Raw genomic sequence first — 21,012 nt, 5'->3', positions numbered from 1 at the left:
CGAGTGCAAATTCATCAAGAAATTAAGAACGCACAAACCCCCCGAAAATTCCTCAAATGATTTGATAGAGCAGTGAATCGCTGCTTGAAGTGAGAACTCATGGCAGAAAATGTATTTTCTGTGGATGGACGCCCAATAACCAGCAGGCAGATAATGAGCTCAGTCAGGACGGCGTTCGTGGTCGTGTCACAGCTTCTCATCTTTCTTTAGAAACACAGAACGAGTGGCTGCAGTAAATGAACACGTCTAATAATCAGATTTATCCTGAACCAATGGTCTGGATGCAACAAACGTATAAAATATAAAACATTCGTATGAGCAAAGGACAAAACATGCACAATAACATTAGGTACATTTTGTGATGGGCCGTTGGTGCAGGCTCTTTAAATAATCCACTCGATATTTAGATCATATGTGGAACCACAACGACACCACATGACGGAGTAGACGCAGTGTGGAATGATTTTATGCACACAGGCGTGAAAATGATCAAGTGGAAATGTCTCCCTCTCCATTTTCAGCTCAGTAAACATCAGTCTTGGCACCGGACTTCAAAAACCCTCGTAATGGACGAGTTTGTTGTGTTTGTCTGCATCTGTGTGAGTAACAGCCCATCCCCCCCGCCCCCACAGACCTCCACCCTCCGGCTGGTGTCAATGCTTCTCTGCCTCCAGACACAGATTAGATCCCACTGAGATGGTTCAATGGTCTGAACCTTATCTTTGTCACTCTCCGTCCACCCATTCCCTCTCTCTCTCTCTACATCCGCCCTGACTCCCGCTACTTCAAGGGGAGAGACCCGGTGTGTGTTCAGACGGACCCACATGTTTCTGCATTGAGAAGTCAATTGAAAGTCAAGGTATCTGCAGCATCGTCACGTGGGCAGCTGCTTCTTCTCAAACATTTAGTTCGACGTCACTGGGGGTGAGAAATCTTTATGCCCACAGAACATGCTACACATGCTAAAGGCTAAGGTTGTGCAGTGGAAGCTTTAAGTGTAAAAAAAAAATTATTTTACGAGACAATATCAGATGAAGAAAAGAAAATTACTGGGATCTTTTAAAATATACTTATATAAATCAATTCTCCAAGTCTTAAAGAAGCTCGATGATGTTCTGTCCAGTCGATTTCGAAATGGAAAAACAGACTAAAGGATATTTTAAAGGACAATAATTCCCCCGTTCATCAGCTGCCCCCGACCTTCTTTGAACATCAGCTCCTACCTGACCTTTACTCTCTTCACTTTTATTTTCCTTTGGTATAATTTAAATGCACGGCTAAGGTGTCCGGATCAATGCTGCAGATTAATCTATCGATATGAAATTCAGGGCGTGGGGGCAGGACGTTCAACGCTGAAAGGTGATTGATGAAAGTGAGAGTCCACGGATCACTACTTCAAATATTGAATAAACAAAAAGAATAAAAACATCACAGTCAAGGAGCAAAGTTACACAAACAGCAGATGGAACAACACATTGTTTAAACGTAACAGCAAAAATAAAATCATCAGGTAGGTTTTTAATTTCAAGGAAAGATTAACTCCGCTTCTTATTCGTGTACGAGGACTTGTTGGATTTTTCTATATGTGCTGTTTCGCAGAGGTTGTAACCAAAAGTTTGCAGCGGTTCAGGAAAGAGAAGTAAAAAAACAAAAAAAAACAAAAAGGAAAGTGGAAGCTTGCTGATGGCTCGTCTCCACTCAGCATTACAGAGCAGATAGACTCATAACCGACAGCGAATGACGGCTCCATCGAGGCAAACAACAAACTTTCTGTGTTATTGTAGTGGCAACAAACACAGCCAGCACTTAAACAAATACACTGAAGAGCATCTGTCTGGGCTGCATGACAATATACCACATGACTAATTATACGACCATAGACGCTGCTGAGTACACACACACACACACACACACACACACATATATACACACACATGCACGTTGCCTCTGAGATGCTGTTTATTGTCACCAGTGGAAATGTTGTTGTGTTTCAAGGGGGAAACATTTACATGAAAGCAAACAGAGGCAATTAGATGACAAAGGATCCAAAGGAGAGGGCGAGAGAGAGGTTGAAAAACAGGGAGGGGGGAGGGAGGGAGAGAGAGAGAGAGGGAGGGAGAGAGAGAGAGGAGGAGGCCGGCACGTGTGATCGGTTGTATTTTTAGGATGAAACTCAATTACTTAAAATTGGTGTGAAAATCAGTTAAATGGAAAAACATGAGACAATTTCCTTCCTCTTATAAAAACAGTTTAGATTTCATGTGTGTGTTAAAGGAAACTAAACTATAACTCACGCCGCCTCGGTCTGAAGTGGAAACATCATCCATTAGAATTGAATTAACACAGGAAAGAACTTTATCTACAACACGTCTGCATCAAACTCATGTTTCATCAGCTGCTTGGTTTACAAGGTTCCGTCATGAAGGACTCAGTGAGGGTCCAGTTTTATTCTCCATCAGAATAAACCCGGGTTGTGGCCACATTTGTACCTTCACAGCAGATAAACAGAAATCTACTGACTTTATATAAAGATGGACGACTGCTGCCCACTTCCTCCCACCTCACAAAAACGAAGCCAAAGATATTTCAAACACGGGCTCGGCTGAAACATAATTTGGTGCCAGCGTGTGGAAGGACGAGGTCCTGCTGATACACTCGACCAATCACGACTCAAATAACTAATCAAAAACAAACATGAACATACAAACAAACGTAAGAACTATACCTGAAGTGAAAGAGACTAATTCATATCAGACGTACTTTGACTTCTATATGGTCCATGTCCCATCTGCTAACGTGGAGAGAAACTAATTCCAGTGGATGGGATGTTTTGGCTTCAGAAATCAAATATCTTTATTGATACTCAGACAAACTTTTCCATTATGTTAAAACAGTTTCTCCTCTCAGTGTTGAAGCTACTGTAATTCTGTTCATTTACACTCAGCATTTATCGTAAAAGTAAAGTTAAGCATAAATAACTACGCACAGAGGATAAATAAATCACGTTTATTCTTATGTCCTGTAGTTTTTGTGTCTGGTGTTATAAACTCCAGCAGTAACAGATGCCAACAGCCACGTTACCTTGCTCTGCCCTTCAATGACAGTGAGAGGCACGCTGGTGGAGGGCCACTTGTTCCGAGGAGGTAAAGGCTTGTCGCAGTTCCATAAAAGCACAATCTGTAGGAGAGAAGCACAGGGAGGAAGAGTTTTAAAGTTTCTGTAGAGCGCCCGGCGAGGTTTTTCTGATCTTCAAACACACTTGGCCGAAGAATGAAGACACATAATTTGCCAGAGGAGGCAAAGAGTCTGTCGTGTCTTCAGCAGGTTAAAGGCAGCTGAAGTATTTAGTGGAATTCAATTCAGCAGCAAGTGAAGTGAATGTCCAAACTCGTTAACAACGATAACAAGAGAAAGAGACAAACCAGTAAATCTGTATCAGGAGGGAACTCCAGGGACGTGAAGAGCTCAGAGAGAGTGAACAGTGAACACACTAACGAGCGTGACACGTCACAGCAGGTGCACACAATCACAGGGGTGAACCAGACAACGACAGGATGTGAAGTAACAGACGGGCATTTCAGAGTAAAACAGGAAGTGACAACCCCAAAGACGCAAACACAGATATTATCCCCAAAATACAAAATTAAAGACCAAACTGAAAATCTATTAAAGAACGCTGCAGATGATGCCACTGAAAGATCTAATGTTACCTGTCCTCTCTGATCGGATCTCACTTTTAATAACTTTCATATATATATAAGAAAACTATGCAACATGCAACACAATCATTTTCAGAATGTACCAGTGCAGAAAGTACAGATATTTGCTCATATTCAGTATGAAGAGGAGTAAAAAGGAAAATGAATCCACTTAAATAAAGTCCAGACACACAAAGTAAATGCTCTTTGTCACATTGCACCACTGTGGATATTACTATCCGTGATCTTCGTGTGTTGCATGAAGCACCTGGTCACAGCAAAGTACGGGAACGCTTCCCACCTGTGCACAGAACTTGGACTTGGCTACAGCGATGATGAGCTTCACCACAGGGGAGATCTGGGACTGCAGAGGAGTCACAGTGTGGATCACAGCTGTGAACTGCTGCGACGGGCTCTTACCTGCACACACACACACACACACACACACACACACACACACACACACAGGAAACAGTTGTCATGGGCGAAGTGTATTTAGGTTTTTTAACACAGATTTGTGCAGATGTACCTCCCCATAAAGCTCCATCACGGTTAACTGGACACCGAGTGCTCCGTGCTGCACCCGTCATCCATCTTCCTGACAGCACATACACTCCCGCTTCACATGACTGAACATGAGTAAACATGTCTAACACAAGAGTGAACACTTTCCTCAGAGTGTCTCTCTTAGTGAACGCTGAACTCTGCTGATTTAGCCCCCCCCCCCCCCCCCCCCCGTAATGAGTTATTCCATTTTCCTGCACCTCGCAAATAAACCAACTCTTGTTAGTTTTTTTTTTTGCGTTTTACTGAGGAGAACAAATGAACCAAACAGGATAAAAACGAGAAGTCGAGAAGCAGAACCAAACTTTAAATTACTACCTTGGATAAATGATCCCCAGCATGCAAGTACAATGAGTAAATAGAGCCGAGGAAGTGATTCCCCCTGAGGCAGCTTGTGCCAAAGAAATGCATCTGTATTATGGAGCGTTGGCTTCCGCGGCGTTTTCTATTCCATAATAAATGAATGAGTTCACCTTGTAGCTTTCACTGTACAGACATAAAGAGCAGACGTGTATTCACCTGCTCGCTAATAGATTGATTTTAATCAGATTAACTTGATGCTCTCCCTGGAAAAATGCCTCGTGTGAATAAAATGTAGTTCTCGGAATGAGACTAATGTGATTAACACAATATGAGGAGAAAAGAAAATGAGGGCAGATACTGGAAAACACACACACACACACACGTTATATTCAGAAGCAGGAATGCAGGAACATCTCCATAGCCACCAAGTGTTGGGGCGGGTATGGGAATAGGGGAATAAGCATCCTCATGGATAAGTGGAGCCGGAGTGCTCTTTAGTGTTGCTCTATCCATCTCTCTGACACCGGGCCCCCTGACCAGACATCTCAGGTGGGCTCAGCGTATTTATGGAAGCACGAGGTCTGCCCTTGTGGGGTCACGGGGATAAGCTCCCGCCTTCTGTTTCTGCCGCACTCTCTTGGAAAGAGCTGTGCCACCTTGGTTCTTCTTATTATCAATACGTAAGAACTAGAAATACTGCAAGGCGACCGTGTGCCTCCGCCATCCAATGCAATCTGAATTCTTTTCGCACTTATGTGAGGTCACTTTGACCTTTGACCTTCAGTCAAATCCCAAAAAATTAATCCGTGAGTCTAAATTAACATTTGTGCCAAATTTGAAATAATTATCTGGAGTATTCACGAGTCACCGTGACCGTATGACCACCAAGATCTAATCAGGTCATCCTTGAGTTCTGGTTTCATGCAATCCCTTGTCTCCGTCATTCAATCTGCTGCCTCAGCGAATGATTTCACTTCTCCAACGTGGGATCGATTAAGTTCGATCTTATCTTATCTCATCTTATCATTTCTCCAGATATGAAGAAGTTCCCTCAATGTTTTCTTGAGATATCGCAATCGCAAGAATGAGACGGGCGAATGGACAAAACAAAAAACAATCTTTTAAGGACTTTGGCAGCAAAAATGCAGATAATAAACCAAACTCCATCTTTTCTTCTGTTCCTCGGTCTCTCACCTCTTTTCTCTCTCCTAACCCCCGTGTCCACAATCCCTCCGAGAAGTACAAACATTCATCTGATTTACAGCCTCAATCTGAGAGAATCACTCTGGTCAGTGTGCATACATCTACACACACACACACACACACACACACGTACACATATACACACACTCCAGACCCTTGACTCTCAGTCTGTGGTGTTATATTTGCTCCATCACCATTCACACCACATATCAAGTGTCATGCACATTAACATAAATAAGGAGAAAGGCATCATATATCGATCGACTCTGCCAAGAGCAGTGAATAATCACTACAGGAATTTTCTTCACCTCAAACCTGACGCCATTCCTTTTCTTTCCTTTCTTCCTCTTTTTTTTTTTTTTTATTATCAAAGTCTGACCCGATGCCCTAAAACCCACTCTGATAAAAAAAATTCCTCTCAACCAGCACCGTCATGTCTCCTGCTCCTTCTTCCGGCCGCGGAGCCCGATCCACAGATTTAAACGGCTTCGCACCGGGTGCCCTTCCCGATGAAACACTCTGGGTGGATGTTTATGGATGTTAACTCACGATGGACATCAGAGAAAGTGTAAATCGTAATGAATCTAAAAACACGTGCATCACGTCAGTGCATCCAAAGCCCGGGGGGAGTCTGTGTCAATCTGGTGCCAGGGGTTAAAGCACCTTAATTGCTTCCACTGGTGCAGCTCCAACCGCTGAACATGTGGATAAGTAGGACACGTCGGACTGAACTCCAACAAACAGGCTCTGAGAGCAGCTACTCACTGCAAATGAAAATTAGTTTTGGAAGCAACCGAAGTTAAATTCATCAGTAAACCCAGAGATTTGTGTGTTTTCATGAATGTTTCTTTAGTATTTAAAATGTTTTGGAGTAAAGAAACTACACCAGCGACTTTATTAAAAGGTAAATGTTCGGCACTCACCCAGGATGGCGTAGTAAAAAGGGAACTGGGCTGGGTCTGTGGAGTACTGGGGCAGTGCATAGAGACCACCAGGGAGGGAATTCCACAGCAACTGGTTTCTGGACACATGAGAGACCACACGGTCCTGGATGATCTGGATGAAGGGCGAGATAAAAGGAAAAAGTCAAAACACACACGGGCCGAAAGCAAGAAAACAGAAAGACGAACAACAGAGACAGAAACAAGAGGCAAGAAGATAAGAAGTGAGAGAAAGATGACAAAGGTTTTATTATTATACCAGAATAATTATCCATTATTATATCTGTCTAGAATAAATCAGCCACAGTGACAGATTTAAAAGTACTTCAACATTATAAAGTATTTAATATAGGATTTTATAAGATTATACCATCACTACAGTATTATTGATTTCACGTCTAAGCAGTATTTGAATGTTGTTTTTACCCGCAAGTTGTCTTTGCACATGTATATTTTGTGTCATGGTTTGAGTACACAATGACTTCAGAGCGACACAAACACACAGACTGTGCTCGTGTCGGGACGGAAGGTGCCCGACGCCATCTTTGTGGGGGTGAACACGTCCCCGACCGAGTGAACGGGAAAGTTCACAAACATCACTTCACTTTGGTTCATTTCTTTAGCTCTAATTTATTCCCTGTTCTTTGCACGTGTCACTCGTTCCAGCGCTGATCACATGCCTCGCTGTGATTAAACCCAGCAGACTTTCCAAACGTGTGTTCGAGCTGTGAAAGCAGTCGGCATGTAGATAAGCGTATGCACCAGAGAGTGAATACGAGTTTCAAGGTTTTTCACTCGCAGTATTGTTTTTAATGCTGCTAACGACACAGACAATGATGAAATTTACTACAATCTGTCAGTAGTATTCAAAATGTATTTAATGTTTTTTTTCAAATAATTCGATTTCTATTGTTTTAGTTTGAAGATTTAAAAGCAACATAACGATTGACTCAATTATTTGCGATCATATTTGACATCCACCAAAAGTAAGCGTTTAAAAATAGAACTACTACAAACTAAATAAAGTAAAGTAAAGTTTTCAACAATTAACTGTGTCACACCTACACAAACATACGCACACACGAGCACAGACACACAAAGACACGCCCGCACACCTCCTGACACCAACTGTCACGCAGGATGTGGGACACCACAGTTATCAACAATGCCTCATTTCACCCATTTAGCCCGGTGGCGTGCTGGCTCTGGGTGTTTGGCACATCTGGCCGGCTGAACACGGCCGCCGGTGGGCTTCTGTCTAATTTCATACGCCGTTGGCGCCGGGCATTTGCTGGAGTCGCCCCGCTGCCCCGTTTGTGCATCGACTTCAGGAAAAGAAAATGCTGCGGTTGGAGAAATGTTTACGAACCTGAACCTGAAGGTGAAAATAAATGATGAAATCAGGATTTTGGAGGATCTGTGCGTAATATTCTCTGTGAGTCACGTTGCTTTAGTTTTAATGTCTAACACCTTCGTGTACAACAAATCCTTCTCATCACTCTGGAGTTCTGCTGCGACAGCTTGACTTTGTCTGGTTCGTAGCTTTTAAAGCTAGAAAACAATATCAACCTTGAGATGGATGCTACTGTTTGATTGTCGTTACTGAGCCAGTTTGCGGACTTAACGACATTTACATCTCAGCTTTTACCGCCATGTTGGGATTTACGAGCAGAGCCGCTGCTGTTCAGCTTAAAAAAACGACATTGACTCACTTCAAGTCATGAAAGTCAGTTGTTATAGGATGAAGTTATTTTAGCATAAAACAGCAATTTCATGACTAAACCATCAATATGTTCAGATTTTTTTTTACCATTAATGTTTTTTTGTGAAAATCCCAAATATTAATCAACAAAATTCTACAACAAACTACTTCTCTGAGTAAAAGTGCAAGTGAGAGTACATGATAATAAATTCACTACCCGAATACGATATGACGCCCTGAATTAGTAATTAGAAATCTACTATAATATATCTAATATCATACAAACAGGCCTTAAATCAAGAGCAGAGTGATGATGGTTCAGTACTTGTACTAGACGCGACGTTCGCAAACTGCCATGGTAAAGATACTTGTTCTGATGATTAGTGATGATGACGAAGATGCTGCTGCTGATGAAGAGGACAACCACAGTCTGTGTCTACGCTCAGAGATGCTGCAGCGAGCGAACCGAGCCTGAGGACTGAATCAAGGCTGTGAGGAAAAGAAGCAACAACAAAATGAGAGGAGCCATTTTCTCCTCTTCAGCCGCTGCGGTCACTTAATGAGCCGACCTGTAGCTTTCTAGTGCCGAGAGCAGGACACACACACACACACACACACACACACACACACACACACACACTGTGCAGACTCTCTAACCCGGGGGCTGCCAGACCGTGCCGACCTCCTTCACACTTCTTCTTCACTGCCTCTCAGAATCAAGATGGTTCCAGACTGTACGCTATAATAAAAGGCACAGTTCAGAGTTCCGTGCGCTTCAATTCCTCCTTTCGTGTTTTCATTACGACGATTGTTGAGTTAAGTTAAGAACTGTTAAGTTATTAGTAAAGTGTTTCACCGTCCTTCATTCATTACCCTTAAAACCCCATACAATACGTTTTTAGCCTCAATTAGCGAAACATTTCTATTCTTCGTTTATTCCCTGAAGCAAAAAAACACAGAACAATAATTCAACAGCTGCACTTTTAAACATCTACGTCTGTTTTCATCAAACCTGAACTGACCAGTTCAATTCAAAGTGTCCGGTCCAGAAGCACATCGCACCAGGTGGCGCTAGCGAGCTTCGCCTTCCTGTGCAGGTGATCGTGGCATCTGTTGTGTTGGTCGGATGCGATGAGGTTTGACTTGAAATACAAACTCTCACTTGATTGATTTTCCCGCAGCTCGGTTCACTGTTCAAACACTGAGGTAGCGTAAAGGTGCATTATATAACGCAGCAGTGAGGTCACTGCCTTTTATAGATATGAGGTGATAACATGTCCTCGTTGCGTGGACAGATTTCTCAGCTTCCTCTCAAGTAGAAATCGATGATTATGCTGCTTTATCATCCCCGTCTGTGGATTTAGTTTTTACTGCATGGTTTCTATCCAATCTAATAAAAAAAAATGACCCGGTGCCTTTAAAAAGTCTGAAGTTTGCACTAATCACACACTCCAGCTTCAGATCTGAGCCTCGCAGCTTCGTGGAGTCGAGCATGAGACGACACCTGCGAGAGTTTATTTATATTCATGATATTTAGTGTTGCGTTTCATTTCCTGTTTGTGAGCACGGAGGTGGAAACCTCGTCTCGTCAGCCTCAATCTGACTCTCAGACATTTACACTTTTATTTGCATTAAAATGAAAACAGTGGAACAACTTGTTTGAATTTATTTCTGACTGACTGACCTGCACATTGCGGTGAAACAATAGGACATAGAGGGAAACAGGAGGTCGCAGTACAAACCCACACTATAACCTATTTGCTGACTGAAAAATGCAATTTTGTAAAAAAGCAAGAACAGAATTTTGAGGCGTCCTTGAGCCTCCACTTACTTCAGCGAAGCTCGACTTTGCGGTTGATGTCAGGAGTTGTTGTATAAATGTGTCAATAAACAGAATATATCTGGAAAAGGACGAGACGCTCGATTCAAAAAGGTCAAAAAATATAATCAACAAGTGGAGCACGATTTCTTTTGAAGGTTTTGTTTGCGAGGTGATGCACAGCCTGCAGCAGTGTACAGTACAGAACAAGAGATTCGGTAGATTTAATGAAACTCTCCTGACAAAACTAAATCCAAAAATCCCATTAAGACCCTTTTTCTTTCTTTCTTTTTTGCAGGCTTACCTCCAGAGTAGTTGAGACGATTTTAGCTACAGAAGAAAAGTAGGCGTCCCAGAGGAACTGAGTCTGCTGACGGAGAGCCAGGATCCTGTCTCGGCCCACGGAGCGAGTAATGGAGGGAACCTGCAGGAAGAAAAGAGAGAGGACAAAAAAAACGAGAGTGAGATAGATTAAGTTAGATTTTGAGTATGAGGATGAGAGAGTGTGTGTGTGTGTGTGTGGAGTAATTCAGTGGACATGCAGAAAAGATTAGAGGAAATTGTCCCCCCCCCCCCCCCTTCAGGACTCCTTTACTCCCACATCTCACTCCGTCCAACGAGCTGATCCCCGAGACGGACTGAGGCAGCTGCTGTCCGTCTTTGCTATTCCCTTCACATGCTGGATTCTACTGAGCGGCTGTAGGAATGGATTACGACAGGTTAACATCCAGGAATGTCTTCGAGCGTGTCCCACAGCTCGATCAGATCTTTTAAAACAAAAAAACTGAAAAAGCAAAAAGCGAACGAGCAGTTTTACCTCCCTGTCCGTTTCTGTGTCTGTTTGTTTGTCGGCAGGATTACACACAAACACACTCGATGTGGGAATCTGGGAATGAATCATACAACTTTCTTTTACGTCGCCTGGTCGCACTTTGTTTGCCAATTTCACCAATTTCTTGGGGAAGATCATTTTTATTTAATTTTCACAATCAAACGAGACGATTTGACAGTTTTGTGACGACAGCAAATAAAAAGTGTGAAGCGGGTTTGTTGAGTCGCGGCTGACGTCAGTGACCCGTCAGCAGCGGAGCGACTTCAGCTCTCTGAGGTGGAATATAAACAACACCAATTAAATCAGCTCAATTCTCTTCCCCTCCATTGACTCTAATAGTGTTTATGTTTCTCAGCAGGGGCGACGCGCATGTGTGTGTGTGTGTGTGTGTCTTCTCTCCACGGGGCGGAATAGAAACTCTCCATATTGAACAGCCAGGTATTGCAGCTCTCGGTGATGTAATTGAAAGTAATGAGATTCAAGTCTCTCAGCGGGCGTCGGAGCTGCGACGTTGTGCTGAACACCGAGTCTCTGCATGTGTGAGTCTGCGTCACCAAGAAAATCCAAACACAAAGAGGGAAAGTCCCCAAGAATCAATTTACCAACCAGAAACATGTCCGTCTCTGTTATTATATTTAATCATATGACACAGACGTCGTCATTTTGATCAAATGACTAAATCATTTTCTGGTTATTTTGATGCTTTGAATTGATTTTTTTTTTTTGTGACGGTGCAGTAAAACTGACTGAGTCTGTTCTGACTTTTTCTTTCCGGACACTCCTCCCTGCTGCTGGTGTCTCAGCACAGCAGCAGAACAACCAGAACATCTGCATTTCCTGCAGAAGAGACGTGAGGTTGTTGCCGTCTGCCGCCGTCGCTTCCAGGGAGAAGTGGATGTTGTGATATTTAGAGGGAGGGACAAGAACATGAAGTAGAAAACAATTATGATAATAAATGATGAACTATGCATTTATTTGCATTAAATTAATCTATTGATCATTTGCTTTAATTATCTCTCCACTGATGGGTTGAGTCTATAAAACACTAATTAAAAATCCAATATTGTTCAAATGTGCAACTTCCTCTGGTTCCACATTCCAATTGTTTTCTTCTCTGACGAGTCTCTGAAGTGTGAATATTAACAAAACTAAAACGTTTGTAAATTGATTCAAAGTTTTTATCGATTGTCGAACTTGTTGAGGATCTTCTGTCACTGAAGGATGAGGAACCGATCAATGTTTCACAGGGAGAAATTGGAGAAACCACACGAAAGACCACTTCACTTCCCTGATTCAATCCTTCGTGTCCGTGCTTCCTCCGCCTCATTTCCTGTTACACTACAAGTGGCTATTTAGGGACGAGATGAAACAATCCTGGAAAAGCCCGAAGACACAAAACCGTCTTCAGCAGCCTTCAGCAGATCGGTGTGTCAGACACATATCACAGAGTGTGTTGCAGAAACACCATAAGGTGCGTTTGATTCTTTTTATAAATGTCAGGTTTAATCCAGAAAGCTTATTTGCTTTTATCCCTGAAATTTCCTTTTATTAATTTTTCACACGTCTGCATCAAAACAAATTAACGGAAAGATCCTTATTTTGCTCAACCTCAGATTTCATACTGTCAACACACGACACTTGCTTCACACATATTACAGCCAATTAACACGCCTTCAGATGCGTGGTTTTGTTTTGTCAATTGGAACGACGCACTCGACTAAAGCTCAGGCGACATTAGTGCGTCTCGGTGATGTGTAATTAGGAAAAAACGTTGCTTTATTTGTTCCAAAAGCAAAGTTTTTAACATTTTTATTTGTGTTGTCGTGAGATTTACAGAGAAAAATCTAATTATCATCATGGCGAGGTGCTGATTGAAGCCTGATTGCGAACCAGGGACACGTTAATTAAAGTCAGGCTCAGACTGCCAACCCTCAACACACACGTCCAGGTGGTGTCATAGGTCACGCAGGTGCCTGCATGATAATATGGAGTAATTAGAGAATGTAAATATCACGAGCTCGGTCCGCTGTCATAATTAAAGGCAACAGAAGGTGATCCAGTTTAGAATAATCCCTCGTAGATAAAAATACTTCCTGTCGGAGGTGTGAGTGACTCTGAACATCACAGCTGTCATGTCAGAATAAAACTGAATAAAAGCTGCGTTACTGCAATTAAATTCCCCCGCTCCCCGCAGCTCCAGCTACACGCTGACAGGTCCCACTCATGACGAGAGTCTGACCCAGTTTCTCAGTTTTACCGAACCTATTCTGCTTCTCACGCGGTTTTTCATAGCTTCCAGAAATATGGTGCTGCTCCACCGACAACGTGAGTCAGTTGTGTAGTTTAAAAAAAAAAAAAAAAGTGTAAGAAAGTAAAGCAAAAGAGTGAATCACTTAAAAATAGTTGTTTCTGAATCAACATTCTCTGTCATTGGCTTGAAAGGCGGAGGCTCGCTTCAAAACTTTTAAAGGGACAATCTGAGTCTCAATCAATCAATTAATAAATCAATTAACTTTTACTTACATCGCTCCTTTCAAACTAATCAGTTGCAGTTCAAAGTTCTTAACGAGTGATTGACAAAATGCTAAGCGACTAAAGTGACTAAAATGTCTTCGGCTGGATCTTTTCTATCCTCCTGACGGATCTGGAGCCAGAGAGGAGGAGCATTTCTTATTTTATCTTTCCGATGCTTTATGCTGTGAAGTGTGAAGAAGGTCTGTCCGACCTCCACGGACGTCCCTGCTGCGACTGTGTGATGCAACAGTTAATATCAGTCCTCGGTCATTTTTCCGTTACCTGTAAGAGCAGCCTCTCGTCTCCGATGACGGCAGCTTTCCTCCAGTCGATCGCTTCAGAGAAGGGCAGCTCCCAGCCGTTACTCAGGATGACCGGGATACAGGCCGCCTGAGCGAAGTGGGACCAAGAGATAAGAAAATGAAGCATCGGTATGACATGAAATCCTTCTTTTCAGGGGCCGGAGCTGAATAAATGAGTGAAAATAATGTTTATACGACAGCCTGTTTGGATGAACTGGAGCTAATTCAACATACAACTCACATTAATCCTCTAAATCCACTGATTAATGATGATAAGTCAGTAAATATTGTTGCAGATTGATGGAAGAGCTCTTTCTTCAACACATATCAATGACACTCTTCTAGAAACCGTGTGAGGAAACATTCGTCCTTTCAGGATTCGGATTTTTTAAGAACTTTTCGAGGAAATTCTTTGAGAATTCAGCCAAGAAATCATGAGCTTTGTCTTTTTTTGTTGTGAGTCAAGGTTTCAGCTTTACTTTGGTGTAATTGCCACCTGTCAACCTGTCCTGTGCAATTAATTTTCTATCCGAAGACGTTTTCCTCTCAAAATAATAAATGTCCGTCTCAAAAAAAGACAAATAAATAAAACGCTCGCTCAAACTATCCACAAGTTTTCACTGCTTGAAAGAAAAAGAAGAATTCCTGTGATGAGACGCTTTTCTTTCTTCCTTCCTGTTGGATGTTTTCCATCTATGAGACACTTTCAACATGTTCCAGGTTTTTCAGAAGCAAAAGCCAAAAAACACAACAGTGTTTTTATTTATTTCCCCTGAATGATGATTCATTAATATCATTTAAATCATCAGGATCTGTTTTTTATTTCCCCTTCAAGTCTCCCTGTGCTGTGAACTCATTTTAAGATCTTTAAACTGTTCATTATTTGTGATTAACGACTACAAGTTGATTGAAAATACTCAAACTGCTCCACTACACTGTGTTTGAAGGGGGAATATTTTGTTTCTGGATAATTTCCTTCACTTCACGTATTTTATGTCTCATCTAAACGCCCGTGGTTTGTTTTATTAAAGTTTAAAATCTCTTAGTAAATTAATGGTTATTGGTATTAACTAAGGTTTGTTGCCTGTTTAAAGAGCAGGTCGATGATAGATAAATTAAAATAAGTCAAACACGTGAAAGTATTTCCACCAATATGTATAAATGGCTGAATTACATGTAAAATGTGTTTCAAATGTGATGTTAATGTATTTATTGCAAAATGTCTATTTTCAAAAGAGAAAAACACATTTAACATATTTTTTTAAATAACGTAAATATTTGAATAATCAGTTTTTCATAAAGATGCCACAGCTGATGAGAAATAAACCACCAAACACTTAAAATGTCCTCGTCTATCCACGTTTTATCAAGTGATTAATTATTTTCTTCACAATCCAGATGTGAGTCAGAGTCCAGGATGTCACCGGGGTTACGGTTCCGCCTTGATAGAAAATATTCTATGATTCGTACACGTGGTGTGAAGTAGCTGCGGCGCCGACGGACGAATGAAAAACAGAAAAACTCAATAACTCTGGTATTTTCATATAAAGTTCAAGTTCGACTGGATTCTCAATCAAGTGAAGCCGAGAGATTAAAGGAGGATTCACAAAATGCCGAGTGCATGATCAGTGACCTGTCTAAGCAAATTCTCTCTGCTTTGACTAGTCCGGCTTCGAGAGAAGACTTTCTCTCTTTCTTTTTTTTTTTTATTCCTGCTTCCATCCGCCGACACGTCTTTTTGTTTTTCTCTCCTCTCCTCGGAATTTTGATAATTTCTGTACCTTTGCTTGGGAAACTATTTAAATAGTTGCAGAGCTTAAGTCTTGTTTGTTTCTTTTAATGAATAACAACTGTGGAAAATACAGATCTGCAAAACTAGTTAAGAATTCAAAAGCACTGCGGGAAGACACGTGTATGAATGCTCTGGCTCTGAAACCTGGAATCGTGTAGAACCAATTTATTCTTCCACCTGTCTCCAGTCTGTCCTGGATTGAGTATGCACAAACATAATGAAGGAAGAAGAAGAAGAAGAAGAAGGAAAACAGCAGCCACATGTGTAGAGCGAGACACTAAATGTCAAGTCAACAGAGAGACACATGGAAACGAGGTGCTAATGAAAGCTGAACACATCTGTGGTCTGAAGACGTGCATCCGCGTTCCTCCTCCCTGTGGTGAATCTGCAGAATTGGGCCTTTTCTGGAGCCGGGAGATGACAGATTGTCAATAGTAATAAGATCAGCTGTTGGTAAGACGACGCTGAGGAGCTGGTGGATCCCTCGTAGCGCCCAGCTGGAGCTCCGCAGGCTGTCTGATAAGCCTTTAGCGGTAATCACGGGCACAATGTGAAGCTGCAGCCGGCGACAATGATCCAGACAATGTCCTCACTTCAAGGTTTACAAGTGAGAAACTTACTTGAAAGCTAAGACGTCTTTTGGAGCCGAGTCTGCGCCGTCGTGGAGCCGGAGCCGAGGTACCGACATCCCGCCGACACACATGCTCGACCAATCACAACAAGTCTCAGCTGTCAATCAGGATGACCCCGTTATTTATAAATGGAAGAACGAATTAAAAGCAAAGAACTACCTCAACTCTTTACTTTGTCCCATCCACTAACACGGAGTTGCACATTCAAAATGTAGCTTCTGCCGCAGGTTCCTTCCAGAGAACGAGTCTAATGTTTACCCCAATGTGTTTGCTGACGTTCAGCGATCGAAGCACCTTCACTGCGAGTGGATAATCCATACAAGCAGAAACCCACAGCCACTGTACCTGCAAGGCCTCCAGGAAGCGAAAGGATCCCAGACGCCGGCCCCGGGGCACCAGGCAGAAGCTGGAGTTGTGGAGCAGCTCCTGGTAGTCGAACCTGCGCGAAAAAACACAAGTTTAAAAAATAAAGGTTAGAAAATAAGAAGAAATAAAGAAAGCATAGAAAATCAAGAGGGGAGGGCTTCGTTGCAAGAACCGACGCTCTTTCAATTTGTTCAGCTCCGTCTAATGAGCCACAAGAGAAAATTAACACCGACAGGGAAAAAAAAGAAGAGCAAAAGTAATCGAGAGCGATAAGAGAGAACGACAGGAGGAGAGAAGAAGGGAGAGCAGAGGATGATTAAAGTTCCAGGAGAACTCTCAGGAGCTCTCGAGAAGGTGAAGTCCTTTTCTCCGAGACAATAAGTTTAACGCAGCTGAAAGGATCGGATGGCAAACCATTTTTTTCCCCCATTTCATCCTCGGTAGCACGTCATTTTCAAACAACAATCTCCTAAATGGCCTTCGAAGACTTCAAGAGGACTTCATCTCTTTTCATGAGATCTCAGCTGCTGCACATCAAACAGAAACACGACGGATAAATAATCAAATGTAACGGGAACTAAAAGAATGAAAGCCAATGCTAATATTTTACACATGAAATTCTTTAAGCAGCTCCTCAGATTTTTAATCAGTTCAATCAGTTTAATCAACATAATTCACAGATGCAACAATTTACTTTCAGCGTCTTGTTCTTTATCATAAAACTTATTTTTGTTTGTTTGTTTGTGAACGAGATCAAACAAAAACTCCCGGACAGATTTTCACAAACCTTTAAAGTCTTCCCTCAAAGTTGGTGAGTTTTTCAACTTGCAAGTCACTTCTGTCAGTCTGCAACTTTAAAGCTGTGTGTGTGTGTGTGTGTGTGTGTGTGTGTGTGTGAGAGAGAGAGAGAGAGAGAGAGAGAATGAGGGAGAGTGTGTGGGTGTGTGTGTGTGTATACATGATCTCAGGGCTGGCCTGAGGAGATTTTAGATTGAAGCCTAATCTGTCTGGGGATCAACTGTCAGACACCGCGTGTGCGTGTGTGTGTGTGTGTGTGTGTGTGCATGTGTGTGTGTGTGTACCTGCCTGAAAAGCCTGCCTCTGTACTTTGTGTGTATGATAAGTCTTCATGATGAGAGAGTGTCTGGCATATTACTTACTGTCACTGCACATTGTGTGTCTGTGTGTGTGTGTGTGTGTGTGTGTGTGTGTGTGCGTGTGTGTGTGTTTGCGTTGCCGTGGGAGCTAAATAAGATGTCAGGTGTCCAGTTTGTCGCCCAGAGACAAGGTCACTCTGAGCTCCGCTGACAGACGGAGACAGCTCGTCACATCTGAAGATGGCTATTTGGGAACAAGTGCAACAGTTTGACGACAATTACATCTCACCTCACCGCACACACTCTGTTTGATGGCTTAATAATTAAATCTCATTCCTACGACCTTGATTTAATTCCTGCACGACGTGTTGATGGTGACGTCGTCTGCAGCTTTACCTTCTTCCCCACAGGCGCCGGTAAACGTGGCAGGTCGAGTAATAACAAGCAAACTAAAGCAGAACGTGTTCATATCTAACAAAGTATAAACAGAGAGAGTATATCAACCTGAAGCAGTGTGTGTTTGTGCGTAGATTTCAACTAGAAAGCAGCCAGCTCATGTCTGCTGCTTCTCACTGGAGAGGTGGGCATCATGTGTGCAGTGACCTCTCAGGGATTCTTTCAGGGGCTGTGGTTCCTGCATCTCCAGGAACGTCGAGTCTTCCTCCCGGTCAAGACGTGACCTGGCAGCAAATGCTCCACACACCTACGATGCAGAGAGCAGCCTCAGCTCCTCGCCTGGAAACAGAGGAGTCGTCTTTTTTTGATTCTGTTCTGTTCTCTGCCGTCACAAGATCGCAGGAAAAGAGATCAACCTTAATCTATCTCACTTCGAGGTGTAATTCAGTTCATTAAGACACAGCCGGTCTATTTAAATGTAGAAGATACGCACTGCAGCATTTTCCCCTTTTCTTTGTTCATTTTGTAAAACTTCATGTAAACTGTTGTTCCTCGATCTTTATTAACTAGTTTTCCTTTGCTCCTCAAAGCTTCCTGGAGGCAGAGATCAGCGGCAGCATGTTGTTCCACCAGAGGCAGCAGGAACATCTGAGGCCAGAATGGCTGACTGCATTTGTTGACCCACCCTGTCACTGCAGCCTCTTTTGCCTATATGCTGTTTTGCCGTCAACTCAATCCCCCACACACAGAGTCAGGGACTCGTCACTGCTCCCGCTCAGGACGCCTCCTCTCTCCGCCGCTGCTCCGGACTTGACGTGCCGCGAGTGAAGAATCCGTGAGAGACTCAGACTTTCTGGAGGGAATCTCAGGACATCTCAAGAGGAGCTGGAGACTGAGGAAGAACGACAAGCTGCTCTGTCTGCTGTGTCGCCACCATGACGCTGACCTAGATAAGCACTTTGCAGGGGTATAGTTGACACAACAGAATTAGAGATGCTGCAGGAGTAAACCTCTGGAACCAGGTTGTTTGCAGCACCAGACACCAGCTGTGTTTCAATGAAGGGGCTGCATCCTTCAGACGCTGCATTTGAAGGCGTCCGAGGGGGGGGGGGGGGTATCACGAGAGTCTCCGGAGATTGACGTCTCCGGGGATGAAGAGTTTTTACTCAGATATTTCATCACCCGTCCTCCGTCGTCATTAGTTCTTTGAGGACATCTCGATCTGTGGCCTGATTCAGGGGCTGCGTTCTTCGGAGGCTGCATCACGGCAGCGTTGTGAAGGCTCCTTTAAGTGCCACTGACAAAAGCGTCCTCTCATCCCCCACGAGAAACAACGACTCCAAGGAGTGGATATATATCCCAGGATTCATTGCGCTTCAGTGACAAAATAACGTAACAGTGACAAAATCGAACAGCTGCTGTTCTGTGGTCAATATTTTCTCCGAGTGTAGGATGCACTGTGCAGGAGAGGCATCGTGATGTGAGGAACATTAGATATCGGAACCCCCCCCCCCTCTCACAGGCAGCCTGATCCTCTCGGAGCCCATTTTCTCGACTCATTAATCTGTCACTATGCTTCACCTCATCCACCTGCTTCAGGAAGTGGAGAGGCGTTTCACCGCCGTGCTCTCACACCTCTGTGTGCAGGGGCTTAAGTTCTCACACAGCAATTCACCGTGTGTTTGTTTAAGCACAAGTTTGAATGAAGGATTTTTTTACATCCATTTTCCTCTATTTTCTATCCTGTAGTGTGACTGTAATGATATGAACGAGTAGGGTTTATAAGAGCCTGATCCCTTTATGTGGCTGAATGTTTGTATTTATGCATAATGTTCTCACCAGCATTGTTTTATTCATACATGAGATTATGCTGCATGTGCACATGAGCACTATTTGTCACATAATCCAAGATAAAGAAAACACGATTGCATTTTTGTTTCAACAGAAAATTATGCTTTGGAATCAAAAATCTGTCCTTTTAGATGAAATCTCGAGTATACAAAGAAGAAGCCAGATTAAAACACAGTAATATATATATATAGAGTAGAATCATAATGAGTGTGGAACAATACTTGAACTGTGTGTTCTTTCTCTACGGCTGCTTGAAAGAGACAGAGGGACGGACAAGACGGAGGCAAGAGTTGGATAATACCCGGTGCGAGGGAATGAAAAATCAATATGTGCCACAGAGAATCACTCACAACATTTTAGCTGAAAAACAAAGGGGAAAGTGTTGTTGGCGATAAAGTTAAAGGGTTCTCTTGGCAGAAAACACTAAATAGTTTCAGGGGTGATGGATCAATATGAGGCCTCACAGAGTCCACCCTGAGATGTGTTTTTATATATGTCTGAAGACAAGACAGAAATCCATAAAACTGAATTTTAACACTCCTGCAGGAGACAAAGCTCCCAACAGCAAGATTATGTTTGCGTGGTTAGAGTTTGTTGTTGAATAGGAAACATCTGGAGGAGACGTTTCATGATCAGGTTCAAACTGAGTGAAAAGATAAGTTTGAAAACAGATGTCGGCTCCGGAGCGAATGTTGTGGTTTTAAAATCTTATTTATTTACGAGCAGAGAAACACTTCAGATAAACAGATCGATTATGTGCATAATATATATTTTACTCTGGCTTTAATTATCGATATAGTTCCAAGCATCCCTCTTTGCTTTCCAGCTCATCCAGGGGGGGATCCGGAGACGTTACCAGTTGGGCATGCTGGGTAAACCGGCAGCTAGCAGCTAGCACCTATTATACAATATATATTTTACACATCAGATTTACATATAAAGATGCAACGCTTCATAAAAGGGATGAGACGCATGGAGGCTGCAGTGGAGGCAGCATCCT

General features: G+C 42.7%; 1 protein-coding gene across 1 annotated transcript in view; it reads right to left on the bottom strand.

The window, feature by feature from the left end:
- Positions 1-21,012, bottom strand: part of LOC109639965 (exostosin-1) — a 135,262-nt gene that overhangs the window by 10,313 nt on the left and 103,937 nt on the right. The window contains exons 4-9 of the mRNA XM_069514578.1: positions 16,648-16,741; positions 13,859-13,966; positions 10,535-10,654; positions 6,692-6,824; positions 4,000-4,118; positions 3,082-3,177 (exon numbers count right to left, since the gene is read on the bottom strand). Of these exons, the coding sequence (XP_069370679.1) occupies positions 3,082-3,177; positions 4,000-4,118; positions 6,692-6,824; positions 10,535-10,654; positions 13,859-13,966; positions 16,648-16,741 (670 nt within the window). The remainder of the gene's footprint in view (positions 1-3,081; positions 3,178-3,999; positions 4,119-6,691; positions 6,825-10,534; positions 10,655-13,858; positions 13,967-16,647; positions 16,742-21,012) is intronic.

The sequence above is a fragment of the Paralichthys olivaceus genome, chromosome 19, assembly GCF_024713975.1.
Source record: "Paralichthys olivaceus isolate ysfri-2021 chromosome 19, ASM2471397v2, whole genome shotgun sequence".
Taxonomy (NCBI): Eukaryota; Metazoa; Chordata; class Actinopteri; order Pleuronectiformes; family Paralichthyidae; genus Paralichthys; species Paralichthys olivaceus.
Note: the sequence above shows the minus strand (reverse complement) of the source record. Positions and strands in the feature narration are given on the sequence as shown.